This window comes from Rhinoraja longicauda, unplaced genomic scaffold (genome assembly GCF_053455715.1).
Source record: "Rhinoraja longicauda isolate Sanriku21f unplaced genomic scaffold, sRhiLon1.1 Scf001847, whole genome shotgun sequence".
Lineage (NCBI taxonomy): Eukaryota > Metazoa > Chordata > Chondrichthyes > Rajiformes > Arhynchobatidae > Rhinoraja > Rhinoraja longicauda.
Window position 1 is genome coordinate 348 of NW_027603062.1, and position 21,878 is coordinate 22,225.

At 48.2% G+C, this 21,878-nt stretch overlaps 1 protein-coding gene across 1 annotated transcript; it reads right to left on the reverse strand.

Annotated features, from left to right (window-relative positions):
* Nucleotides 1–1,118: 1,118 nt before the first annotated feature.
* Nucleotides 1,119–21,748, reverse strand: LOC144591778 (procollagen galactosyltransferase 2-like; the record flags this gene model as incomplete). Its single annotated transcript, XM_078395800.1, has 6 exons — nt 21,705–21,748; nt 20,104–20,169; nt 17,239–17,349; nt 7,577–7,694; nt 3,149–3,283; nt 1,119–1,323 (listed from the first exon to the last, which is right to left on the reverse strand). Coding segments are annotated over exons 1-6 (679 nt in total), but the record flags the coding sequence as incomplete, so codon positions are not given.
* Between the last annotated feature and the right edge of the window lie 130 nt (nt 21,749–21,878).

A 21,878-nucleotide genomic window follows, 5' to 3' on the forward strand; every position in this document is an offset into this window, starting at 1 on the left:
AATTCACACTATCTATTACACCTTGATAAGATCACCCCTCAGCCTCTGGCTCCAAGGAATAAAGTCCTAGCCTGCCCAACATCCCCGATAGCTCAGTACCTCGAGTCCTGGTAACATCTTCAACTTCTAGCAAAAAGCACCAAAAGTCTCCAACCCTTCAGCCAATCCACCTCAAGTTACCCTAGGCCCAGCACCAACCCATTCACTTCATCCAGTGCTGCTGACATTGAGACAAGATAATAGCAAGAGACTTTACAAGCCTAAGCCATTCAATGACCCAATGTCTTAGTACATGGCAGGGCAGGCTTGATAGTCTTACTGTAACTCTGAGTTCTTCACGTTCACAGGTTATAAGTAGAATTAAGCCATTCGGCCCATCGAGTCAACTCCGCCATTCAATCATGTCTCACCTCTGCCTCCTAATCCCATTATCCTGCCTTTTCCCATAACCCTTGACATCCCTTCTAATCAAGAACTTGTCTATCTTTGCCTTAAAAATATCCACTGACTTGGCCTCCACAGCCCTCTGTGGCAATGAGTTCCACAGATTAACCACCCTCTGACTAAAGGGGCAGATTGGTGCTCAGCCCCACTTTCCTGACCCACCCGACCTTCCATCATCCCCCAGTATCTGAAAAGCCCACTGGTCCCCATCTTATAAATGCTCAATAACTGAGGTCAGAACAAGTCAGTTCAGTCAGAGAGTTGTGAATCTGTGGAATTCTCTGCCTCAGAAGGCAGTGGAGGCCAATTCTCTGAATGCATTCAAGAGAGAGCTGGATAGAGCTCTTAAGGATAGCGGAGTCAAGGGGTATGGGGAGAAGGCAGGAACGGGGTACTGATTGAGAATGATCAGCCATGATCACATTGAATGGCGGTGCTGGCTCGAAGGGCCAAATGGCCTCCTCCTGCACCTATTGTCTATTGTCTATTGACCCTCAGTGACAAGGACTGAGAACAGCAATATGAGAACCGGGGAGAGGTGCGGATGGAATATCACCCCACCCTGACCCACCAATAATAACAGCATGGTTTACACGCTCTATGAAAGACCGAGACGCTTGGGCAGTGAAGATAACTCTGCCGGGGGTTCTTCAGCCCGCGCCCGCGCCAGCTACCTGAGGCACGACAGGAAAACGCAAACACGATGATATCGTCGAAGGCCCAGGTGAAGTCCGGGTGCGGGGGGTAGAAGGCCAGGTTCTGCGCCGCCTCCTTGCGCAGGTCGATCAGGAAGGTGGAGTGCACCATGGGAACGGCAAAGCAGCCTAATCTCTGGCGGTGCCGGGTGGGGAAGTATTCTGCTGTCCGGCGGTAGTACCCCTGGACCAAACAAAGCAAAGACACATGACAGTACAGTGCCAGCCACTCCCCCATTCACCACTCACTCCCATCAGTTCACAAACAGTCCGAGCAGAATTAGGCCCTTTGGCCCATCAAGTCTACTCCGCCATTCGGTCAAACCTTTTTTCTTGGTTTAGTTTAGAGATACAATGCGGAAACAGGCCCTTTGGCCCAACAAGTCCACACCGACCAGTGATCCCCGCACATTAATACTATCCTACACACTCTGAGGACAATTTATGTTTATACCAAGCCAATTAACCTGCAAACCTGAATGTCTTTGGAGTGTGGGAGGAAACTGAAGATCTTGGAGAAAACCCACGCAGTCACGGGGAAAACGTACAAACTCCATTCAGACAGCACCCGTGGTCGGGATTGAACCTGCGTCTCTGGCACTGAAAGCGCTGTCAGGCAGAAACTCTACCGCTACGCCACCATGCCACCATGATCTATGGCTGATCTATCTTTCCCTCGTAACCCCATTCTCCTGCCTTCCCCCCAAAACCCCTGACACCCTGCTCCTGCTTTCCCTGCTCATTTCACCTTCATACATGAGGGCGCCACAGTGGTACAACCAGTAGAGCCGCTTCCTCACAGAGTCAGAGACTGGGGTTCGTTCCAGACCTCGGGTGCCGTCTGTGTGGAGTTTGCATGTTTTCCCTGTGACCATGTTGGGGGTCGCCTGGGTGCTTTGGTTTCCTCCCACATCCCAAACACATACGGGTTTGTAGGTTAATTGAACTCTGTAAATTGCCTCTAATTGTTTTGGGTCTGGAGCCTTCGACCCCTTCCGTCTGTAGATGGGTCTCGACCTGAAACCTTGCTGATACATGTCCTCCAGAGATGCTGCCTGACCCGCTGAGTTACTGCAGCACTTTGTGTTCTAATCTAATCCAACTTTATTCTCTCCATATTTTTATCAATTCCCCTCAGATTTTACCATTCCGCTGCACACAAGGGGCAATTTTACGTTGAGATACAGCGTGGGAACAGGCCCATTGGCCAACCGAGTCTGTAACTCTCATGACAGACTTGTTGAGCATTTCAGATTATGTGAATAACACCAGTTCTATGTGATCCCAGTTTTACATCCTACTCACTAGGAGCAATTTACAGAAGCCAATTAACCTACGTCTTTGGAATGTGGGAGGAAACGAGAGCGCCCATAGAAAACCTGTGGCACGGTGGCGCAGTGGTAGAGCTATTGCCTTACATCGCCAGAGACCCGGGTTCCATCAATGACTACAGGTGCTTATCTATACAGAGTTTGTACGTTCTCCCCGTGACCTGCGTGGGTTTTCTCCGAGATCTTCGGTTTCCTCTCACACTCCAAAGACGTACAGGTTTGTAGGTTAATTGGCTTGGTATAAATGCATAAATGTAAACAAAATTGTCCCTAGTGTGTGTAGTGTTAATGTGCAGGGATCGCTGGTCGGTGCGGACTCGGTGGGCCAAAGGGCCTGTTTCCTTGCTGTATCTCTTTACTAAACTAAACTAAAACCCCTGCGTTCACAGGGAGAACGTACAAACTCTGTACAGACAGCACCCGTAGTCAGGATCATACCCAAGACTCTGATGCTGTGAGGCAGCAAGTCATAAGGTCATAAGGAATAGTAGAATTAAGCCATTCAGCCCATCAAGTCTACTCTACCATTCAATCATGGCTGATCTATCTCTCCCTCCTAACCCCATTCTCCTGCCTTTTCCCCATAACCTCTGACACCTGTACTAATCAACTCTACTGCTGAGCCACTGTGCCGCCCTATAATTTCAACAAGCAGGATCTGCAGAAGCAGCTCATTACCTGAGGAGTGATCCCACACCAGAAGTTGGAGTAAGCGGTCTGTGACATCAGTAGTGGGGCGATCAAGGTCTTGTTCTCTGCCATCAGCAGGTTGAGTGTTTGGTTGTTGGTCAGAATATTATCTGTGTCCACGTACTGAAAGTAAAGAGGAAACTAATGGTCATTAAGTCAAAGCAAACACGGCACAGACTGGAGATTTGAAACCGAAACCAAAAGAGCTCGAACTTGCAGGAACGCAAGGAAGAAAACAGCAGTAAGACTAGATTTTAGTCGTGTTGAATTGGGAGCGAGGTGGTTGGTAGATTCTACTCACTGTTGTATTGGGTGAGAGAGGGTTGGTAGATTTTTTGTGCCTGTTCAGTTGGCAGGGGGAAGGAGGGAGGTTGGTGGCACAGAGAGAGACTGGTGGTTTTAGAGGACAATGTCAACTCCTCCATCTATTGAGTCCACACCCTCTCAGGCAGACCAGTGGCCAGCTCTGAGGGTTAAGCCGCAGTGGTTCGTAGCCAGTGCCTTTGGTTCACTGCTGCAGCCCCAAGAAAGCCATTGCACCAGAGCAATGTGTGGCCCTCCAGTGAGGCAGAACAGTTCCTGGGCGATGGAGTTTAGAAGGTTGAGGGGGGGACCTCATTGAAACTTACAGAATAATGAAAGGCACGGATAGAGATAGATCTGAGTGGATGTGGAGAGGATGTTTCCACTGATGGGAGAGTCTAGGACTTGAGGTCATAGCCTCAGAATTAAAGGGCGCTCTTTTGGAAAGGAGATGAGGAGGAACTTCTTTAGTCAGAGGGTTCTTAATCTGCGGAAGGTATCACAAAATGCTGGAGTAACTCAGTGGGTCAGGCAGCATCTCGGGAGAGAAGGAATGGGTGACGTTTCGGGTCGAGACCCTTCTTCAGACTTCAATCTGTGGAACATTGCCACAGAGGGCTGTGGAGGCCAAGTCAGTGGATATTTTTAAGGCAGAGATAGACAAATTCTTAATTAGATCGGGTGTCAAGGGTTATGGGGAGAAGGCAGGAAAATAGGATTAGGAGGCAGAGATCAGCCATGATTGAAAGGCGGAGTAGACTCGATGGGCCGAATGGCCTAATTCTACTCCGAGAACTTGTGAACACAAAGCTCCATCCCGACCAACATCTGATGGGATTGACAGCTTGCCAGCATCAAAGGCACAGAGCAGGAAACTCAGGGACATTGAAATTCAATTTAAATGTATTTAAAACATTCATTCAGATTCACTCAGAGGGCAGTGGGCATATGAAACAGAGGAAGTAGTAGCGGCAGGAACAATAACACCATTTAAATGTCACTTGGGCATGCACACGGATAGGAAAGGTTTCGAGGGATGTGGGCCAAGTGTGGGCAAACAGGAATAGTTTAGATGGGCATCTTGATGGGCATGGATGAGGTGGACCAAAGGATCTGGTTCCATGTTGTATAACTCTGTGATTATCTCCTCACTAAAATGTTAGTGCATCATAGGACGAGGTTTAGTGTTTTAGGCTGGATGCTATTTCTGTATTGTCCATTTCATCAGCTGCCAACAAGATCAACCACCCTACTAACTCTCTGATCATTGCCCCCCCCTCCGTGGGGTATTCCCTGAGGGACCTCTTTCCAGATGATGTACAACATACTGTCAATAATAAGGCTGCAATTAAATCTCTCCAGGACACGTCATTTCTCAGAGAAATGCAAACATTTGTGGCTGGCACCTCATCAATATGAACTTTTAATTTCATGTTTTTTCCAGTGACTTTTCCAACAACAGATTGCAAGTAACAAATTTCAGAAGATGCCTTGTTGGCGAATGCCTGTTACCATCACACCAACGGCCGCAGGGGTTATTTGGCAATCGAATCACCTCCTTCACACCTCCCAGCACTCCCTGCCAGAGGTGAGCTTACTTACCAGCTGCAGATCTGCACTGTTAGCTGGAGGCTGCTCTCGAGCAGATGCGTGTTGCTATGGCTGTGTTAAGAGCAGCTGACATTTGGCAAGGGAGTGAGCTCCTCATTTTTTCTTTGCACGTTGGCAAAGGAAGCAAAGAAGAATCCAAGGACTGAAAGTACCAGACAGCTCCACAACACTCAGGACATCGCACGGTCACAACGGGCAGGTGGTTGAGGAACCAAGACCGGACAGACTGCAAACCCAAGATAGGCACGAAATGCTGGAGTAACTCAGCGGGACAGGCAGCATCTGTGGAGAGAAGGAATGGGTGACGTTTCGGGTCGACACCCTTCCTCAGACTGCAGAAGGATCTCGACTCGAAACGCCACCCATTCCTTCTCTCCACAGAAGCTGCCTGTCCCGCTGGGTTACTCCAGCATTTCGTGTCTATCTTGGGTTTGAACCGGCATCTGCAGTTCCTTCCCACACAGCACAGATTGCAAACCCAGTTCAGCTCCATTTTACATTACTCATGGGAGCTGAGCAACTCTCTTCAACCTCTCCAGTGCCTGTGTGAATCACCACTGATTTATTTAACACTGTAACAGCTGGTCCAGAGCTCCCCCAAACCCATCCTGTCATAGAACACAGAATGGTACAGCACAGGAATGGGCCCTTCGGCCCACAATGTCCATGCCGAACATTGTGCCAAGTTACACTAATCTCCTCTGCCTGCACGTGATCCATATTCCTCCATTCCCTATCGAAAAGCTTTTTAAATGCCCCTATCATATCCACTACACCACCACCCCTGGCAGTGTTTTCCTGGCACCTCTGTGGAAAAACAACTTGCCCCGTTCTCCTTTAAACGTTGCCCCTCTCACCTTAAACATCTAAGGTGGGATAGAGCCAATGTTCACGGTCCACAGAAGCTCATCTCTAAATGTGACCGTCAGCACTGATGTTTTATTCTCTTCCCCCTTGTGTGCTTACCTAGTCACCTCTGCCAGTCGAGGTCAGTAAATCCTTCTTTCTGGTCAAGACCTGGACACTTTGCTGATCTTTACTGAGCTGACCGGTGCCCTCCGTCAGCTCCCGTGAAGCAGGTCTCCGGGGCGGGACAGGTTGACGGGGATGTCCTAGGGGCGACCATGCACAAGTCCTGGAGGAAAGACTGATGACTGGTGGAGGTGCCCCTCTGATGCTTCAGAGTAGTCCTTGTCCTTCTGTCTATGAGTAATGATTCTCCCTCTTGCGGTCTCTCACCGCGGCGCAGATTGTGAGATCTTTGCCCAGGCTATGTCCTGCAATTGACACTTTTTCCTTCTTTGCCCCATCCAAGGTTAGGTGTGGCAGCCTTAGATGTCAAGCAAAGCTCTCTGCCTTCACGCGGTCTACAGAGTGGCCAGAATGGCATAGACTAACGCCCTGTGTTTACTGCTCCAAAGCACAGGAGAGCTGGGCCAAAGGAAGAACTTGTACAATGGGAAAAATTACAGAATGGAAAAAGTTACTGAGGGTAATGTCTGCAAATATTCCAATGTTTTAACCGATACCACGGAGTCAATAGTGATGATGTGTGCAGGGAATGAGTGTGGTCAGTACATGGGGAGGGGTTGGAAGACAGGGATTATTGCAAATTTTAGTCACTCTGAACATAATACTGGGGCGAAATAAACATTACATGCTCAATTCAGAGCAAGAGCCTGTGGGAACTTGCCAATTACAATCAGCTGTAATTTACAAAATACTGATCAAAATATGGACAGTTAGAGAGATTTATCTGCAAAAGGCTATCCATCATCTGCCAACAGACCACAAGATGTAGAAAGAAAGAACTGCAGACACGGGTTTATACCAAAGATAGACACAAACTGCTTGAGTAACTCAGCGGGTCAGACAGTACCTTTGGAGAAAAAAGATGGGTGATGTTTCGGGTCGGGACCCTTAAGATATGCCTATTTACAACATTTAGATGTGGCCTGAAAGAGGCAGGCATCTTTCATGTAGCCCTGCTCATGTACACTTGCAAGAGTACAGCATCTCGGCCCCACAAGTACAGTACGGAATCTGATGGGTCTTAGCTACAGTAGATTTGTTAAGCATTTCAGCTTATGTCAATAAATTCACTCTCAGCAACAGATTGCCTTGGCCAGTTCTACATTGGGAGAAGCCAAAGGCTGTGCTGGCACACTGAAGCTCGTCAGAGAGGTTGCTCCTGAATGTGGCAAATGGTCCATGTTTTCCAGGGTTTCACCAGGGACCATTACTTGTACAGTGATGGATGACTTCTGTGGATGTTAAGTGCAGGAAACCGGAGCTCCCGGAGAAAACCCACGAGGTCACGGGGAGAACGTACAAACTTCGTACAGTCAGCACCAATGTTCAGGATCGACCCCAGATACCCTGCGCTGTCAGGCAGCAACTCTACAGCTGTGTCACCACGCCACTTGTTGGAAGACCCCATGTGCCACAGAGGGGGAAGTGGCAGAATCCATGCTCTTCACGGGAAATGTCAGCTCAACTCACCAGGATGTAATCAGCCCACTGTTTCCTGGCAGATTTGAGTGCAGCTTGCTTCAGCTTCATGATGTACTCAAACCTGGTTTGGGTCCAGTGCTTGGGGCCCAGTTCGTTCGGGTAGGATCTACGGCAGAAGAAATGCAGTGTTAAAGGCAGGGAGCAATGAGGTGGCTGGTACGGTTGATGAGACAAGCTCCGTCTGCTGGAAGTCCTTCCAGGACAGAGACACCCTTTTCGTTGGCTTTTTCCATCCACTAGTGTTTTCCTCCATCACATTGCACCATTCTGGCAGTGTACTATCATTTACAAAATGAACTGCAACACCTCAATAGGACTCTGTCGGCAATTGCTTCACAAACCTCACCAGGCAGGCTAAAGGCAATGGATACAGAAGAACAACATCAGCTGAAGATTCCCAGCCAAATCTGACACCATCCTGACTTGTTTTTTTTGTTAAATAGACAATAGACAATAGGTGCAGGAGGAGGCCATTCGGCCCTTCGAGCCAGCACCACCATACAATGTGATCATGGCTGATCATTCTCAATCAGTACCCCGTTCCTGCCTTCTCCCCATACCCCCTGACTCCGCTATCCTTAAGAGCTCTATCTAGTTCTCTCTTGAATGCATTCAGAGAATTGGCCTCCACTGCCTTCTGAGGCAGTGAATTCCACAGATTTACAACTCTCTGACTGAAAAAGTTTTTCCTCATCTCTGTTCTAAATGGCCTACCTCTTATTCTTAAACTGTGGCCCCTGGTTCTGAACTCCCCCAACATTGGGAACATGTTTCCTGCCTCTAACGTGTCCAGCCCCTTAATAATCTTATATGTTTCGATAAGATCCCCTCTCATCCTTCTAAATTCCAGTGTATACAAGCCTCGCCGCTCCAGTCTTTCAACATACGACAGTCCCGCCATTCCGGGAATTAACCTAGTAAACCTTCGCTGCACGCCCTCAATAGCAAGAATGTCCTTCCTCAAATTTGGAGACCAAATCTGTTCCTTTCTCCAGAGGGGCAGCACGGCTTGCTGAGTACTATTCTATATTTATCTCAGATTTCCATCTTCTACCTCAGTTACAGACTCCTTCCTTCAATCCCACTAAGTACAAAAATCTATTGGGATTCAACTCTGCACAAAGTCCAGAACTGAGTATCGACTGCCTCTTGAAATACAGTGTGGCCTCTTTGATGGCCCCGGACTGGCCGACGCCACTGGATGTTACACCAGTTAATACTCCAACGTACTTATAATTCTCTTTTTTATTCATGTCACACAGAACTCCAATAAATCTTCCAGCAAACCTGCTAAGGTTAAAAGGACGATGGAAGATGGGGCCCTGGTGAGTTTAAAGAGAGAGCAGTGAGTTACAGGAGCTCACACATTCCCTTTAAATCTGTGTTAAAGAGAGCGCAGGAACTGGGGCCCCGAGTGTGTGAAAGGGGTAGCAGGAGCCAGGGTCTTGGTGTGTGAGGGCCCTTGTGTGTGAAATTGAGTGCAGGAACTGGTGCTCTGGTGTGTGAAAGATAGCGCAGGAATGGGTCTCCTGCGTGTGAAAAGGAGCGTGGAACTGGGGTGCCATTGTGTGAAGGGGAGTGCAGGAACCAGGGCCTTGGTGTGTGAGTGGGAGCACGGAAACAGGGGAACAGGAAACGTCACCCAGCCAGCCAGTTGCTCAACCATCCAGATTTGCCAACATTGGGATACGGATTATCAGAGTTTATCGTAATTCAAAGTTGCATGATTCTTAGACATAGACATAGAACATAGGTGCAGAAGGAGGCCATTTGGCCCTTTGAGCCAGCACTGCCATTCATTGTGATCATAGCTGATTATCCACAATCGGAAACCCATGCCTGCCTTCTCCCCATATCCTTTGATTCCGCTAGCCCCTAGAGCCCTCTCTGACGCTCTTTTAAATTCATCTATATACTAAAACTCTCATTTTTTTGTTTGTTTGTGATCGAACTACAGCCAAAATGATACACAATGGCGTGACAATTTTAGGCTCACCGTCATCGCTTTAATGGTAATGCAAGTAGTTTTATTGAAATCGGTGTTATATTTTTTAAGTTATTCACATTTAAAAGTTTAAATCTATCTCCTAGGGAGGGAGGAGGATGGAGGGGGGGGAGGAGGGTGGAGGGAGGGGGTTAAGGGAGGGGGTTAAGGGAGGGAGGATAAGGGGGTTGAGGGGGGATGGAGGGGTATGGAGGGGAGGGGGAGGAGGGAGGGGAGGAGTGGAGGGGAGGGGGGAGGGGAGGAGTGGAGGGAATAGGGGGGAAGGGGGAAGGGGAAGGGGGAGGAGAGGATGCTGCACCAATGCAGGCGAGGTTTGGGCCCAACGGGTCCACTTGGTCTAGTAGTCATTAAAAAGAGCAGTGGGGAACAGGAAATGAGACAAAATGGGGGAGAGGACAAGGAGGCAGAAAGGAGACATAAAAAGATGAAAATAAATGAGAATCAATGGAGGGGAAGAGAGGGAGGTAGAGAGAAGCAAATAAGGACAAAGCGTGAATCCGCAGAGGGATAGACAGAATAGGAATTGCAGCAACACAGAGAGGGATCAAATGAGGCAAATGGCAGAGATACACACAACAAGAGAAAGTTTCTAGCAGCTGAAAGCTTTTTGTTCTGGAGAATGTCTTTAATGTAAACCACAGTGTTTGGGTTATCTACTGCAAAAGTAAACATTAACATCCGAGACATTTTTGCAGTCCCTAATGGCAACTATTTGATCAGATGGTCAATTAAACTCTCACCATCGGATGCCCTCCGTCCACATGAATCCCCAAATTCCACATCTTCAGGTGCCACGGCCGGCAGAAGTGTGAATAGAACTCTGCAGCTGTGGGAATATCAGCCGCGCAGGTGCTTCCCAGTGACGCTGCGCTCCTGAACTGCCAGGGATCTACACATCCTGCCTCCATTTACAGGCCCAGCAGATGGGCTGATCATCAAACTCTGTGCCAGGAATGAGAGCTTTTGGAGATAGAAAAACCAAGAGCAAGAGAGAAGGAGGTTCAGATCATCGTCAGTGGTCACCGCGCATCGTCAGGAACCAGGGTGAATGAGAGGCCCCAGTCCCAGGGACATACTCTACACTGGCCTCACTCAACTACTTCCTCTGGCAACTCGTTCCATGCACCCAAGCTGCTCCTCAGGTTCCTGTTAAATCTTTCCCCTCTCACCTTAAACCTTTTCTCCCTGGTTCTTAATTCTCTGTGGGTCACAAACGACTCTGTGCATTCACCCTGCCTGCAAACTGGGATCGTTTTCTCTGCAAACATCGCAGGCTGAGGGGAGACCTGATTAAAATATATAAAACTATGACAGACGTAGGTAGGGTGGACACAGAACCTTTATCCCCCAGGGAAGAAATGTCAAATACTAGAGGCCATAGCTTTAAGGTGAGAGGGGCAAAGCTTAAAGGCGACGTGCAGGGCAAGTTTTTTTTTACACAGAGGATGGTGGGTGCTTGGAATACACTGCCAGGGGTGGTGGTGGATGCAGATACGATAGTGGTGTTTAAGAGACTTTTGGATCGGCACGTGGGTATGCAGCAAATGGAGGGATACGGATCACAGTACAATCGAAGGAGATAGCTTAAAAGCAACATGTACAGCATGAACATTGCGGGCCGATGGGCCTTTTCCAGTGCTGTACCATTCTATGTTCTCTCCCAAGTCACCAGATTGCCAGCTTTCTAAAACTAACCAAACTCCAACTTATATGGGAACACAGAGAAAACGATGAGCTCTCGTTGCAACAGGCACTGTCACCAGAGTTTAGTTAGTTAGTTATTCACAAAATGCTGGAGTAACTCAGCAGGTCAGGCAGCATCTCAGGAGAGAAGGAATGGGCGACGTTTTGGGTCGAGGGTCTCGACCCTAAACGTCGCCCATTCCTTCTCTCCTGAGATGCTGCCTGACCTGCTGAGTTACTCCAGCATTTTGTGAATAAATACCTTCGATTTGTACCAGCATCTGCAGTCATTTTCTTACATTTAGTTAGTTAGTTAGTTAATTTGTTGTCAATGTTTAGAGATACAGTGAAATGCTTGTTCTGCATGCTCTCCAGTCAAATATACAGTAATGCAATAAATGATGCATCTAAATTCCATGACCACATCAGAGGGTTAATATGACAAATATAATTCATCAACACGATCACCGTGCTGAAGGGCAAACATTGCAAGTTGATGCTGGTGTTAAGGACAGTCTAATCGACTGTGCGATTCGACCGAGGAAAAATAAACAGAATTTAGCAACTCGAAGAGGAGTAATCCCAGGAGTGGTTCCCCTTTTTCAACTGGGAATGTAAATGTTCCTGGAAGAGGCAATTTTTAGCTGATAGTATGATGGCTTAAATAGCGAACACATCTGTGATGACGTAGGAAGGCTGGTGAGAGAGTTGAACGACGTATGGGAAAGGAAACTGATTTAATTCAAGGGGACGACCAAATCAGTGAGGTTTAATTCCAGACTCTCTTGGGATAATTCAGGGGAGCTGGAGTAAGTGTGAGGTTACAGCCAGAGGCAGCGGCAGCTGGAGAACTCGTCTGAGGTTCCACACGGGGTGGTTTGGGAGAAGGTATGAGGTAGTGCAGAGTTACTGGCAATAAGCACAAGGCGAACCTGGAGACTGATGGTGAAATTAAACAGGGATCTCTGATACATCCTTTGCATTATACACCGCCAAGGTAAAACTGAATGGGACTTTCCAGGAATGCACACATTGTCGTATCTTTTCAATCAACCGACTTCGATATCACAGAGACACAAGGAACTGCAGTGAGACCGCACCTGGAGTACTGTGTGCAGTTGTACAGGGCCCTAGTGAGACCGCACCTGGAGTACTGTGTGCAGTTGTACAGGGCCCTAGTGAGACCGCACCTGGAGTACTGTGTGCAGTTGTACAGAGCCCTAGTGAGACCGCACCTGGAGTACTGTGTGCAGTTTTGGTCTCCAAATTTGAGGAAGGATATTCTTGCTATTGAGGGCGTGCAGCGTAGGTTTACTAGGTTAATTCCCGGAATGGCGGGACTGCCGTATGTTGAAAGACTGGAGCGACTAGGTTTGTATACACTGGAATTTAGAAGGATGAGAGGGGATCTTATTGAAACGTATAAAATTATTAGGGTGTTGGACACGTTAGAGGCAGGAAACATGTTCCCAATGTTGGGGGAGTCCAGAACCAGGGGCCACAGTTTAAGAATAAGGGGTAGACCATTTAGAACAGAGATGAGGAAAAACTTTTTTAGTCAGAGAGTTGTGAATCTGTGGAATTCTCTGCCTCAGAGGGCAGTGGAGGCCAATTCTCTGAATACATTCAAGAGAGAGCTAGATAGAGCTCTTAAGGATAGCAGAGTCAGGGGGTATGGGGAGAAAGCAGGAACGGGGTACTGATTGAGAATGATCAGCCATGATCACATTGAATGGCGGTGCTGACTCGAAGGGCCGAATGGCCTTCTCCTGCACCTATTTCCTATTGTCTATTGTCTATAACACAAAATGCTGGAGGAATTCAGCATGTCAGGCAGCATCTGTGGAGGGGATGGACTGACCTTCCTCTTCCCCCTCCCGCTTGTCCCCCTCCCACCCATATACCTCCTTCCAGCTTACATTTCAATCCTATTCACTCCTTATCTGACATCCTTTCGTCCTCTTTTCACCTCTAGCTTTTGCCACTTACTCCAACCATCTGCCGATTATGCAGGGCAGGCTTTTATTTTACACAGAGGGTGGTGGGTGCCTGGAGCGGGCTTCCACGGGTGGTGGTCGAGGCAGATACTATAGTGGCATTTAAGAGGCTTTTAGATAGGCACTTAGATTTGGTGGGAATGGAGGGATATGGATCGCATGCAGGCAAAAGAGATTAGTTTCACTCGGCATCATGTTCGGCGTGGACAATGTGATGTGAAGGACCATTTCCTGTGCTGAACTCTTCCATGCTCTATGTCAGAAGAGGTCACGGCATTTAATCCTCACCATGTCTCTCAAGTTCTATGATTCCTTTTGAACAAAGATCTGGATGCTCTCTCCAGCATCCCAGCCAATACTTATCCTCAAGAAACACACTGAAATCAAACTCCTTGAGCATCTAATCATTGTTTTGAAACAAGACCGCCATTGATTTGCAGCATAATTTAATGTTTGTGACAGTTCTGGAAGATTAAAGTGTCAGGACAACAAACTGCTTGTGCACAGCCTGCCTCCCTGGTAAAGCACCCTAAGTGCTCCTTGTAGTTGTCGGCAAAAAAATACTAAGACGACAAGCCATGCGAGGAAATTGAAACCTAGACTGGGCAAAGAGTTAGGATGTGAGGAGCAAGGGGGGAGGAAGTGGAGAGGATGTGGATGGGAATTCCAGAACTCAGAGAATACCCACCAACGGCTTAAAGTCCAGAATATTCCAGAGGTTCAAGGCCAACACTGCCCCAACAAGATGACTTTATGACTGGGGAAGCAATCACAGTTAGAAATGCGGGGGTGCCTTCTTCCTCTTCGGTGGGTTGGATTGCCAGTGCCCTGTCAAACCCATCTAGTTTACACTCAATTACGCACACAAACAGAAAAACGATTACGTTTATGTTTCGGGTCAGAGTTCCTCTTTCCACAGATGCTGCCTGACCTGCTGGGCGTTTCCAGCACTCACTGGGTTTTTTCGTTCAGATTTCCAGCCTCTGCAGTTTTGTAATGCGTTCTAGTAGAGTGCCTTGCATGAAGCAGTCAAATTGGCCGTAACATGCCTCATTGTTATTGGTATTGGTTTATTATTGAACGTGTATCGAGTTGCAGTGAAAAGCTTTTGTTTGTGTGGTATTCAGCCAGATCAAATCATACCATAAATGAGTGCAATCAAGCCATACACAAGTGCAATAGAGAGTGCAAAAAGAAAATTACTAGAGTGCGGTATATATATTTACAGCAAAAGAGGCCATGTTGGGAGATCAGGGCTAACACCCTAGCTGATGGGAGGACCATTCGGTGGTCCAATAATAGCAGGGAAGAAGCTGTTCCTGCAGCTGATGGTAATGTGCTTTCATATTTTGTATCATGTCCCTGATGGGTGAGGAGTGAAGAGGGAACGATGGGGGTGTGAATGGCCCTTGATTAAGTTGGCTGCTTTCCCAAGGTGCCTGAAGAGTAGATGGAGACAATGCTCTAGCTATCAGGGCAGGGTAATACTGGCTCCTGATCACAGGAGGGATTAAACTTGTGGCTGATGGGGGCAAGCAGACAGGAAAGAGTTATTTCGGTCAAGAAACAGAAAAGATTAGCTCCGAGCTACCCCTTCCAACAGACTCTCGTTCCAAAAACATATGGTTTCCATTACAAATTCATTCAACGTCCTGCACCAGAGGAACACACAATAGCTGCCAGCAACAGTAATATCGTTTGCAGATGGGCAAGACTTCGATCTGCCCCTCTTGTGGTGCTCATAACTCTTTTGATTAATTGAAAGATACAGCATGGAAACCGGCCCTTCAGCCCACCGAGTCCACGCTGATCATCCGTTCACGCTAGTTCTATGTTATCCCGCTTTTGCATGCACTCCAGAGGAATTTACACAGGCCAACTAACCTACAAACCTGCATGCCTTTGGGATGCAGGAGGAAACCAGAACACCCGGAGGAACCTCACATGCTCACATGGGATACGATAGAACTTTATTTATCCCAGGAGGGAAATGGGTCTGCCAACTGTCATAAAACACAAGATACATAAAACATGAAATCAAAGTGACGACTGGAAAGGATTGGGGATGTGCAAAGATTGGGGAAGGGAATCAGTCTACCCCACGATGGAAGGGGGAGGGGTTGTACAGTTTCATAGCCACAGGGAAGAACGATCTCCGGTGGCGTTCTGTGCCGCATCTTGGTGGAACGAGTCTGTTGCTGAAGGTGCTCCCCAGGTTGACTAACCAGTCACTCCTTCAGAACAGGGACTTCAGGGCTCCCGCAGGGATAGCATGCACAGCTTACTGTAGAGTGGACTGGTGGAGTGAATCATTTCCCATCTTCACGGCACGGTGGCGCAGCGGTAGAGTTGCTGCTTAACAGCGAATGCAGCGCCGGAGACTCAGGTTCGATCCTGACTACGGGTGCTGCACTGTAAGGAGTTTGTACGTTCTCCCCGTGACCTGCGTGGGTTTTCTCCGAGATCTTCGGTTTCCTCCCACACTCCAAAGACGTACAGGTATGTAGGTTAATTGGCTGGGTAAATGTAAAAATTGTCCCTAGTGGGTGTAGGATAGTGTTAGTGTGCGGGGATCGCTGGGCGGCACGGACTTGGTGGGCCGAAAAGGCCTGTTTCCGGCTGTATATATATGATATGATATGATGACTGGAATACCAAGCCACCCAGCTGCGTAATGGTGCTTTGCAAACCTGGGCGTTACCTGGAGAAAATTAGGCTTTGGGAGGGTGGGGGAGGGCAGGAAGGAAATTGTACCCAACATCTCTCCGATCAATGCTGGAAGATGTTAAAACTAAATTGCTCGCCTGTCAGATCTCCACCCAAATCATACACTTTAATTTAATTTTTTTTAAATCGTTAGAAACATTAACGACGCGGTGGTGCTGGTTTCCGATGGGCACGGTGACGGACGCACCATACATCTCTGTCCTCCATACAGCTGGCCAGCTCCTCTTGTCTCTACATTTGTCATACAAGAACATTAATAATGCATTTAAAGATATGGGTGCCAGAACAGCCAGATCAAATATCAATGGTTCTTCAGCAGAGGAAGATGTAAAGGGAAATGGGCCAAACTCAGCCAATGGAACCAGCGTTAAGAGACGTCTTGGAGAGCGCAGACTAGTTGGGCCAAAGAGCCCTGCTGCATGACTCTATGGTTCCAGTCCAACAGTTGCTCCATTTAGAAACAACGTCTGAAGAAGGGTCCCGACCCGAAATGTCACCTATCCCTGTTCTCCGGAGATGCTAACTAACCCGCTGAGTTACTCCAGTACTTTGTGTCTATCTTATAGCTGCTCCATGCGGTCCAGTTGGAAGTTGGAGAGTGGTGAAGGTGTGGAATTCTCTGCCTCAGAAGGCAGTGGAGGCCAGTTCGTTGGATGCTTTCAAGAGAGAGCTGGATAGAGCTCTTAAGGATAGCGGAGTGAGGGGGTATGGGGAGAAGGCAGGAACGGGGTACTGATTGAGAGTGATCAGCCATGATCGCATTGAATGGTGGTGCTGGCTCGAAGGGCTGAATGGCCTACTCCTGCACCTATTGTCTCTTGTCTATAGTTCAAAGCGGGCGTCTGGCCAGCCAGCTGAGCTGCACACATTTAACCGACAAACCTACACTCATGTCTCTGGGATGTGGATGGAAACTGGGACTACGCGGAGGAATCCCAGGCGGTCACAGGGAGCGTGTGACAACTCCACAGACAGCACCCAAAGTCACGATCGAACCCAGTTCTCTGGCGCCGTGAAGCAGCAGCTCAGCCAGCTGCACCACTGTGCCGCCCCAGTTGTCTTTGATCAACCCCTCTCCAATCCCCACTGAGGAATCCTGACCCAATGTTCTGGGAATCAAAGGATGCAGCAGCGGGAATATTGGATCTCAGCAGCTCCCACCCTACCACAGTGCACCATTGCCACTAACACCCGGCTGCCAGCAGGACGCTGGGCGGACAGCCGGTGTGGGGACATACCTTGGCTCCTCCATCGGCCTCCACTCTACGTAGTGGTAAAACCTCTGGACACTGGTCAGCCACTCTCTCAGGATGGCAGTCGTGTTGTCCACATTGTGATCAGTTGCTGCCCTGAAGGAACAGACATTAGACTTAATAGTAATGATGTACACAGTCACTATGGGGCAGAACCACATCAACAGCCACTTTGGAACATCATCCCACCAAAAGGCACTATATAAATGCAATTTGCTTGAATTAGACCTGAATTAAATTGAATTTTAAAATACAGATGGAAACAGGCCCTTCAGCACTTTGGAACATCATCCATTGTCCACCATTAATCAAACATTCACACTACTTCTAAGTTATCCCACTTTCTCACCCACTCCCGACACACAGGGGCAATCTTACAGAGGCCAATTAACCTACAAACCCACATGTCTTTGGGATGTTGAGGAAATTGGAGTACCCAGAGGAATCCCATGTGGTCACAGGAGGAACATGCAAACTCCACACTGACAGCACCCGGGGTCAGGATCGAACCTGGATCTCTGACGCCATGAGGCAGCAGCACCACCAGCTGTACCACTGTGCAACCCCGTTGATGAACTGGCCCGGCCAAAGACATCAACTGCATCTAATCGTTTAAGTTTGAAGTTCTCCAACACTCCTCCCCCACCTCAGGGTAACAAATCTTGGCAATGCTCAGATTTAAACATGGAATTTCAAAAATCAAAATGATTAGTTTCAGCCATGAATCTCAAAAAAGTTTAAAGATGAACATCCTCGATAGACTTCATTAAATAACATTTTGGGAAAGGAAACTTCCATCCTTACCCAGCCTGTGTCAACAACTCCATCCCACGACATGTCTAGACTCTCAAATGCTGCCTACCACCCTCTAATATATTGTCTGGCCTCCTGACTTCAATCTCTCCACCACTGTTAGCCGTGCCCTCAGGTGCCTTTGTTTTAATGAAAGCTTTATTTACTCATTCACAATATGTGCGTTTCGATCAGAATGGGCAGCACTGTGGCAGTCGAGCAGCTGTCTCACAACGTCAGTGACCCGTGTTCGATCCTGACCAAGGGTGCTGCCAGTGTGGAGTTTGCCACGTGGGTTTCCTCACACATCGCAAAGACGTGCATGTTTGTAGGTTAATCCACCTCTGTAAATTGCCCCTGGTGCATGGGGAATGGATGTGATAGAGGCATAACTCAGAACGAGTGTGATAACTTAGAACTACGGATGATCGATGGTCGGTGTGGACACAGTGGCCGAAGGCACAGACATATCCCGGCTGAAGATCAAGCTTAACAATTCTCCCATTAAATCTCTCCATCCCCCTGCCACTTCCTCTTTACTTTAAAACACACTTTCAAGTGTGCCACACTGACGCATAATGCCATGGACCCAGGAAATCACCTGGGCCTGCGTGCTTGAGTTATCCGGAGAGGTTGGATAGGCTGGAACTTTATTCTCTGGTGCGTTGGAGGCTCAGGGGTAACCTTACTGAGGTCTACAAGATCATGAGGGGCATGAATAAAGTGAATGCTCACGGTCTTTTCTGTAGGGTCGAGGCAACAATGGTCAGCAATCGCCAAAAGTTTGTCTATCCCATCCTTCTCTGTTGTTTTATAGTATGTGTTAAATGTATGTTTTAGTGTTCTTTAGCTGGTTTTATGTGGGGGGGAAAGGGGGGGGGGGATTTAAAAAAATCTCTTACCTCGACGGAGATACGATTTTTCCCCCTATCGTATCTCCGTCCACAATGCGGCCGAACACCGAGGAGTTGGCGGTCTTTGCTGGAGACCGACTTCGGGAGCTCCAACCACGGGAGCCTGCAGGACTCACCATCGTGGAGTGGGCGATCCCTGTTGGAGATCGACCCCTGAGCACCAACCGCGGGAGCCTGCGGACTTTAACAGTGTGGAGCTCGCGGTCCCTGGTTAGAGACCGACTTCAGGAGCTCCAAGCCGCAGGAGCTTCGACCGCCCCGACTGCCAGCTGCGGGAGCTTCGATCGCCCCGACGGATGGTTTGACTGCCCCAACCGCGGGAGAAAAATGCGGAAAGAAGATTAGACTTTATTGCCTTCCATCACAGTGAGGAACGTGGGGAATCCGCTGTGGTAGATGTTTATATTAACTTTTATGTAGTTGTTGCTTTTTTGTCTTGTTGCTTTTTTGTTAGTATGGCTGTATGGTAATACAAATATCACTGTACCTTAATTGGTACACGTGACAAGAAAAGACCTTTGAAACCTTTGACCTAAATGTAGAGGGCATAGGCTTAAAGTACAAGGGGAGAGATTAAAGAGGGATCTCAGCAGTGACGTTTTCACTCAGACGTTTGTCTGTATGTGGAATGAGCTGCCAGAAGAAGCTGTAGAACTGGATACAATTATAGATTTAAAAAAACATTTGGACAGATGTATAGGTAGGAAGGGTTTAGATGGCTCTGGGCCAAATGCAGGCAAATACTGGCCCAAAATGCTAACTTAGCCAGCGTGGACAAGCTGGGCTAAAAGTCCTGTGCTGCACAGCTGTATGTGCTTGTACAACTGACATGTGCTGCATGTCTCTAAGTCACCCACTGCTGCATCTAATCATTGAGGTATGAGGCTCGCCAACACACCTCCCCCACCTCAGGATAACCGAGACTGGGCAATAAATCTTGGCAGTGCTCGGTGCTGTAAAATGAATATCCAAAGCACAACATGATTTATTTTAGCAAGAGTTATGAGTCGTATAAACGAGAGGCAGAAACTCAGCAGTGAGGATGTGATAGGTTCCACAAGATTTTCATGTTTTTTGAAACCGGGAGTCTGTGTGACAGAACTGAACCCCACAGACCACTGACCATAATGTTCATCCGCCTGACCTGTGGGCCAGAGTATTAAATAGCCAAGGTTGGGCCAGTGTAAACCGACGCTTGGCAGATCCTGCACTGGAAATCAACACAGAATCAGCAGCTTATTGAAACCGCAGAGTTAGAGCTCAAAGATGCAATGCGAGGCCGTGGCCGGGCCACTTAATGATCCAGCCTGTGCTCCTTAATCCAAGCCTCAGGAGCCCTCCTGTCAGGGGTTCCACGTACCCAGTGTGTACAACCTCTTTTGCTTGTACAACTGACAAGTTATTTGTGCAAGAGACTGGTTCTGACAGGTCAGAACATAGAACAGTGCAGCACAGGAACAGGTCCTTCAGGCTCAGTCTGAAGAAGGGTCTCGATCCAAAACGTTACCTATTCCTTTTCTCCAAAGATGGCCCGCTGAGTTACTCCAGCTTTTTGAGCCTACCTTCATGCCACAATGTCTGTGCCGAACATGATGTCGTTAAACTAATTTCCTCTGCCTATACAGTACATGATTCATATCCCTCCACTCCTTGCATATCTGCAAGCCTATTGAAAAGCCTCTTAATTGCAACTGTCCCATCTGCCTCCACCACTACCCCTAGCAGTGTGTTCCAAGCACCCTCCACTCACTGCGTAAGAACTTGTCCCTGCACATCGCCATTAAACTTTGTCCCTCACACCTTAAATCTATGCCCTCTCGACCTTGACATTTCTACCCGTGTCTATCCTATCTATATTTCTCATAATTTTATACACTTCTATCAGTTCTCTCCTCAGTCCACCAGGTGGCGCCAGCAATGGCTGCCTCACCAACAGTCTGTCTATCCCTTCCTTCTTTTGTTGTTTGTTTGTATGTGTTAAATGTATGTTTTTAGTGTTCTTTAGCTTGTTTTATATGGCCGGGGGAAGTTGGGGGAAACTTTTTCTAATCTCTTATCTCGATGGAGATGCGATTGTTTTCCGTATCGTGTCTCCGTCAGCGCTGCGGCCTAATATCGAGGAGTTGGCGGTCTTTGCTGGAGACCGATTTTGAGAGCTCCACCACGGGAGCTTGCGGGACTTTGACATCACGGAGCCCGCGGTCTCTGATCAGAGACCGACTTTGGGGAACTCCGAGCCACGGGAGCTTCGACCGCCCCGACGCGGGAGTTTCGATCGCCCCGACGCGGGAGTTTCGACTGCCCTGACGTGGGAGCTTCGATCGCCCCGACTGCGGATGGTTTGACTGCCCTGTCCACGAGAGAATAAAAGAGGAAGCAGATTGGACTGCCTTCCATCACAGTGAGGAACGTGGGGAATCCGCTGTGGTGGATGTTTATGTTAACTTATATGTAGTTGTATGTCTTGTTGCTTTTTTTTAGTATGGCTGTATGGTCATTCGAATTTCACTCTACCTTAATTGGTACATGTGACAATAAACTGACCTTGAAACCTTGAACCTCTGGCATTCCAGATAAAACATTCTACGTGAGTCCAACCTCTCCTTATGACTAATACCCTTAGGTTGGGTGGGGTATCCCCCTCCACCAGCTCACCGCCCCCCCTTCACTCTGTACCATCAGTAGTTCCCAACCCCCCACCCCCACCACCCAAAGAAAGCGCTCTGACCAACTGACAACACTCACACCCAACCCTGCATGGTGAATTGGTCTTTGACACCAGGAGCCATCGCCCATGGTCCGGACTGTGTCCAGCTCTTTGGGACCTCGGTGCCTCCTACAAGACACTCCAAGGTCACCCTGCATTCCAAGAACAAGAGGTTTGGAGGGAAAGGGGAGGGCTTTTGTAAAAGGTTTACG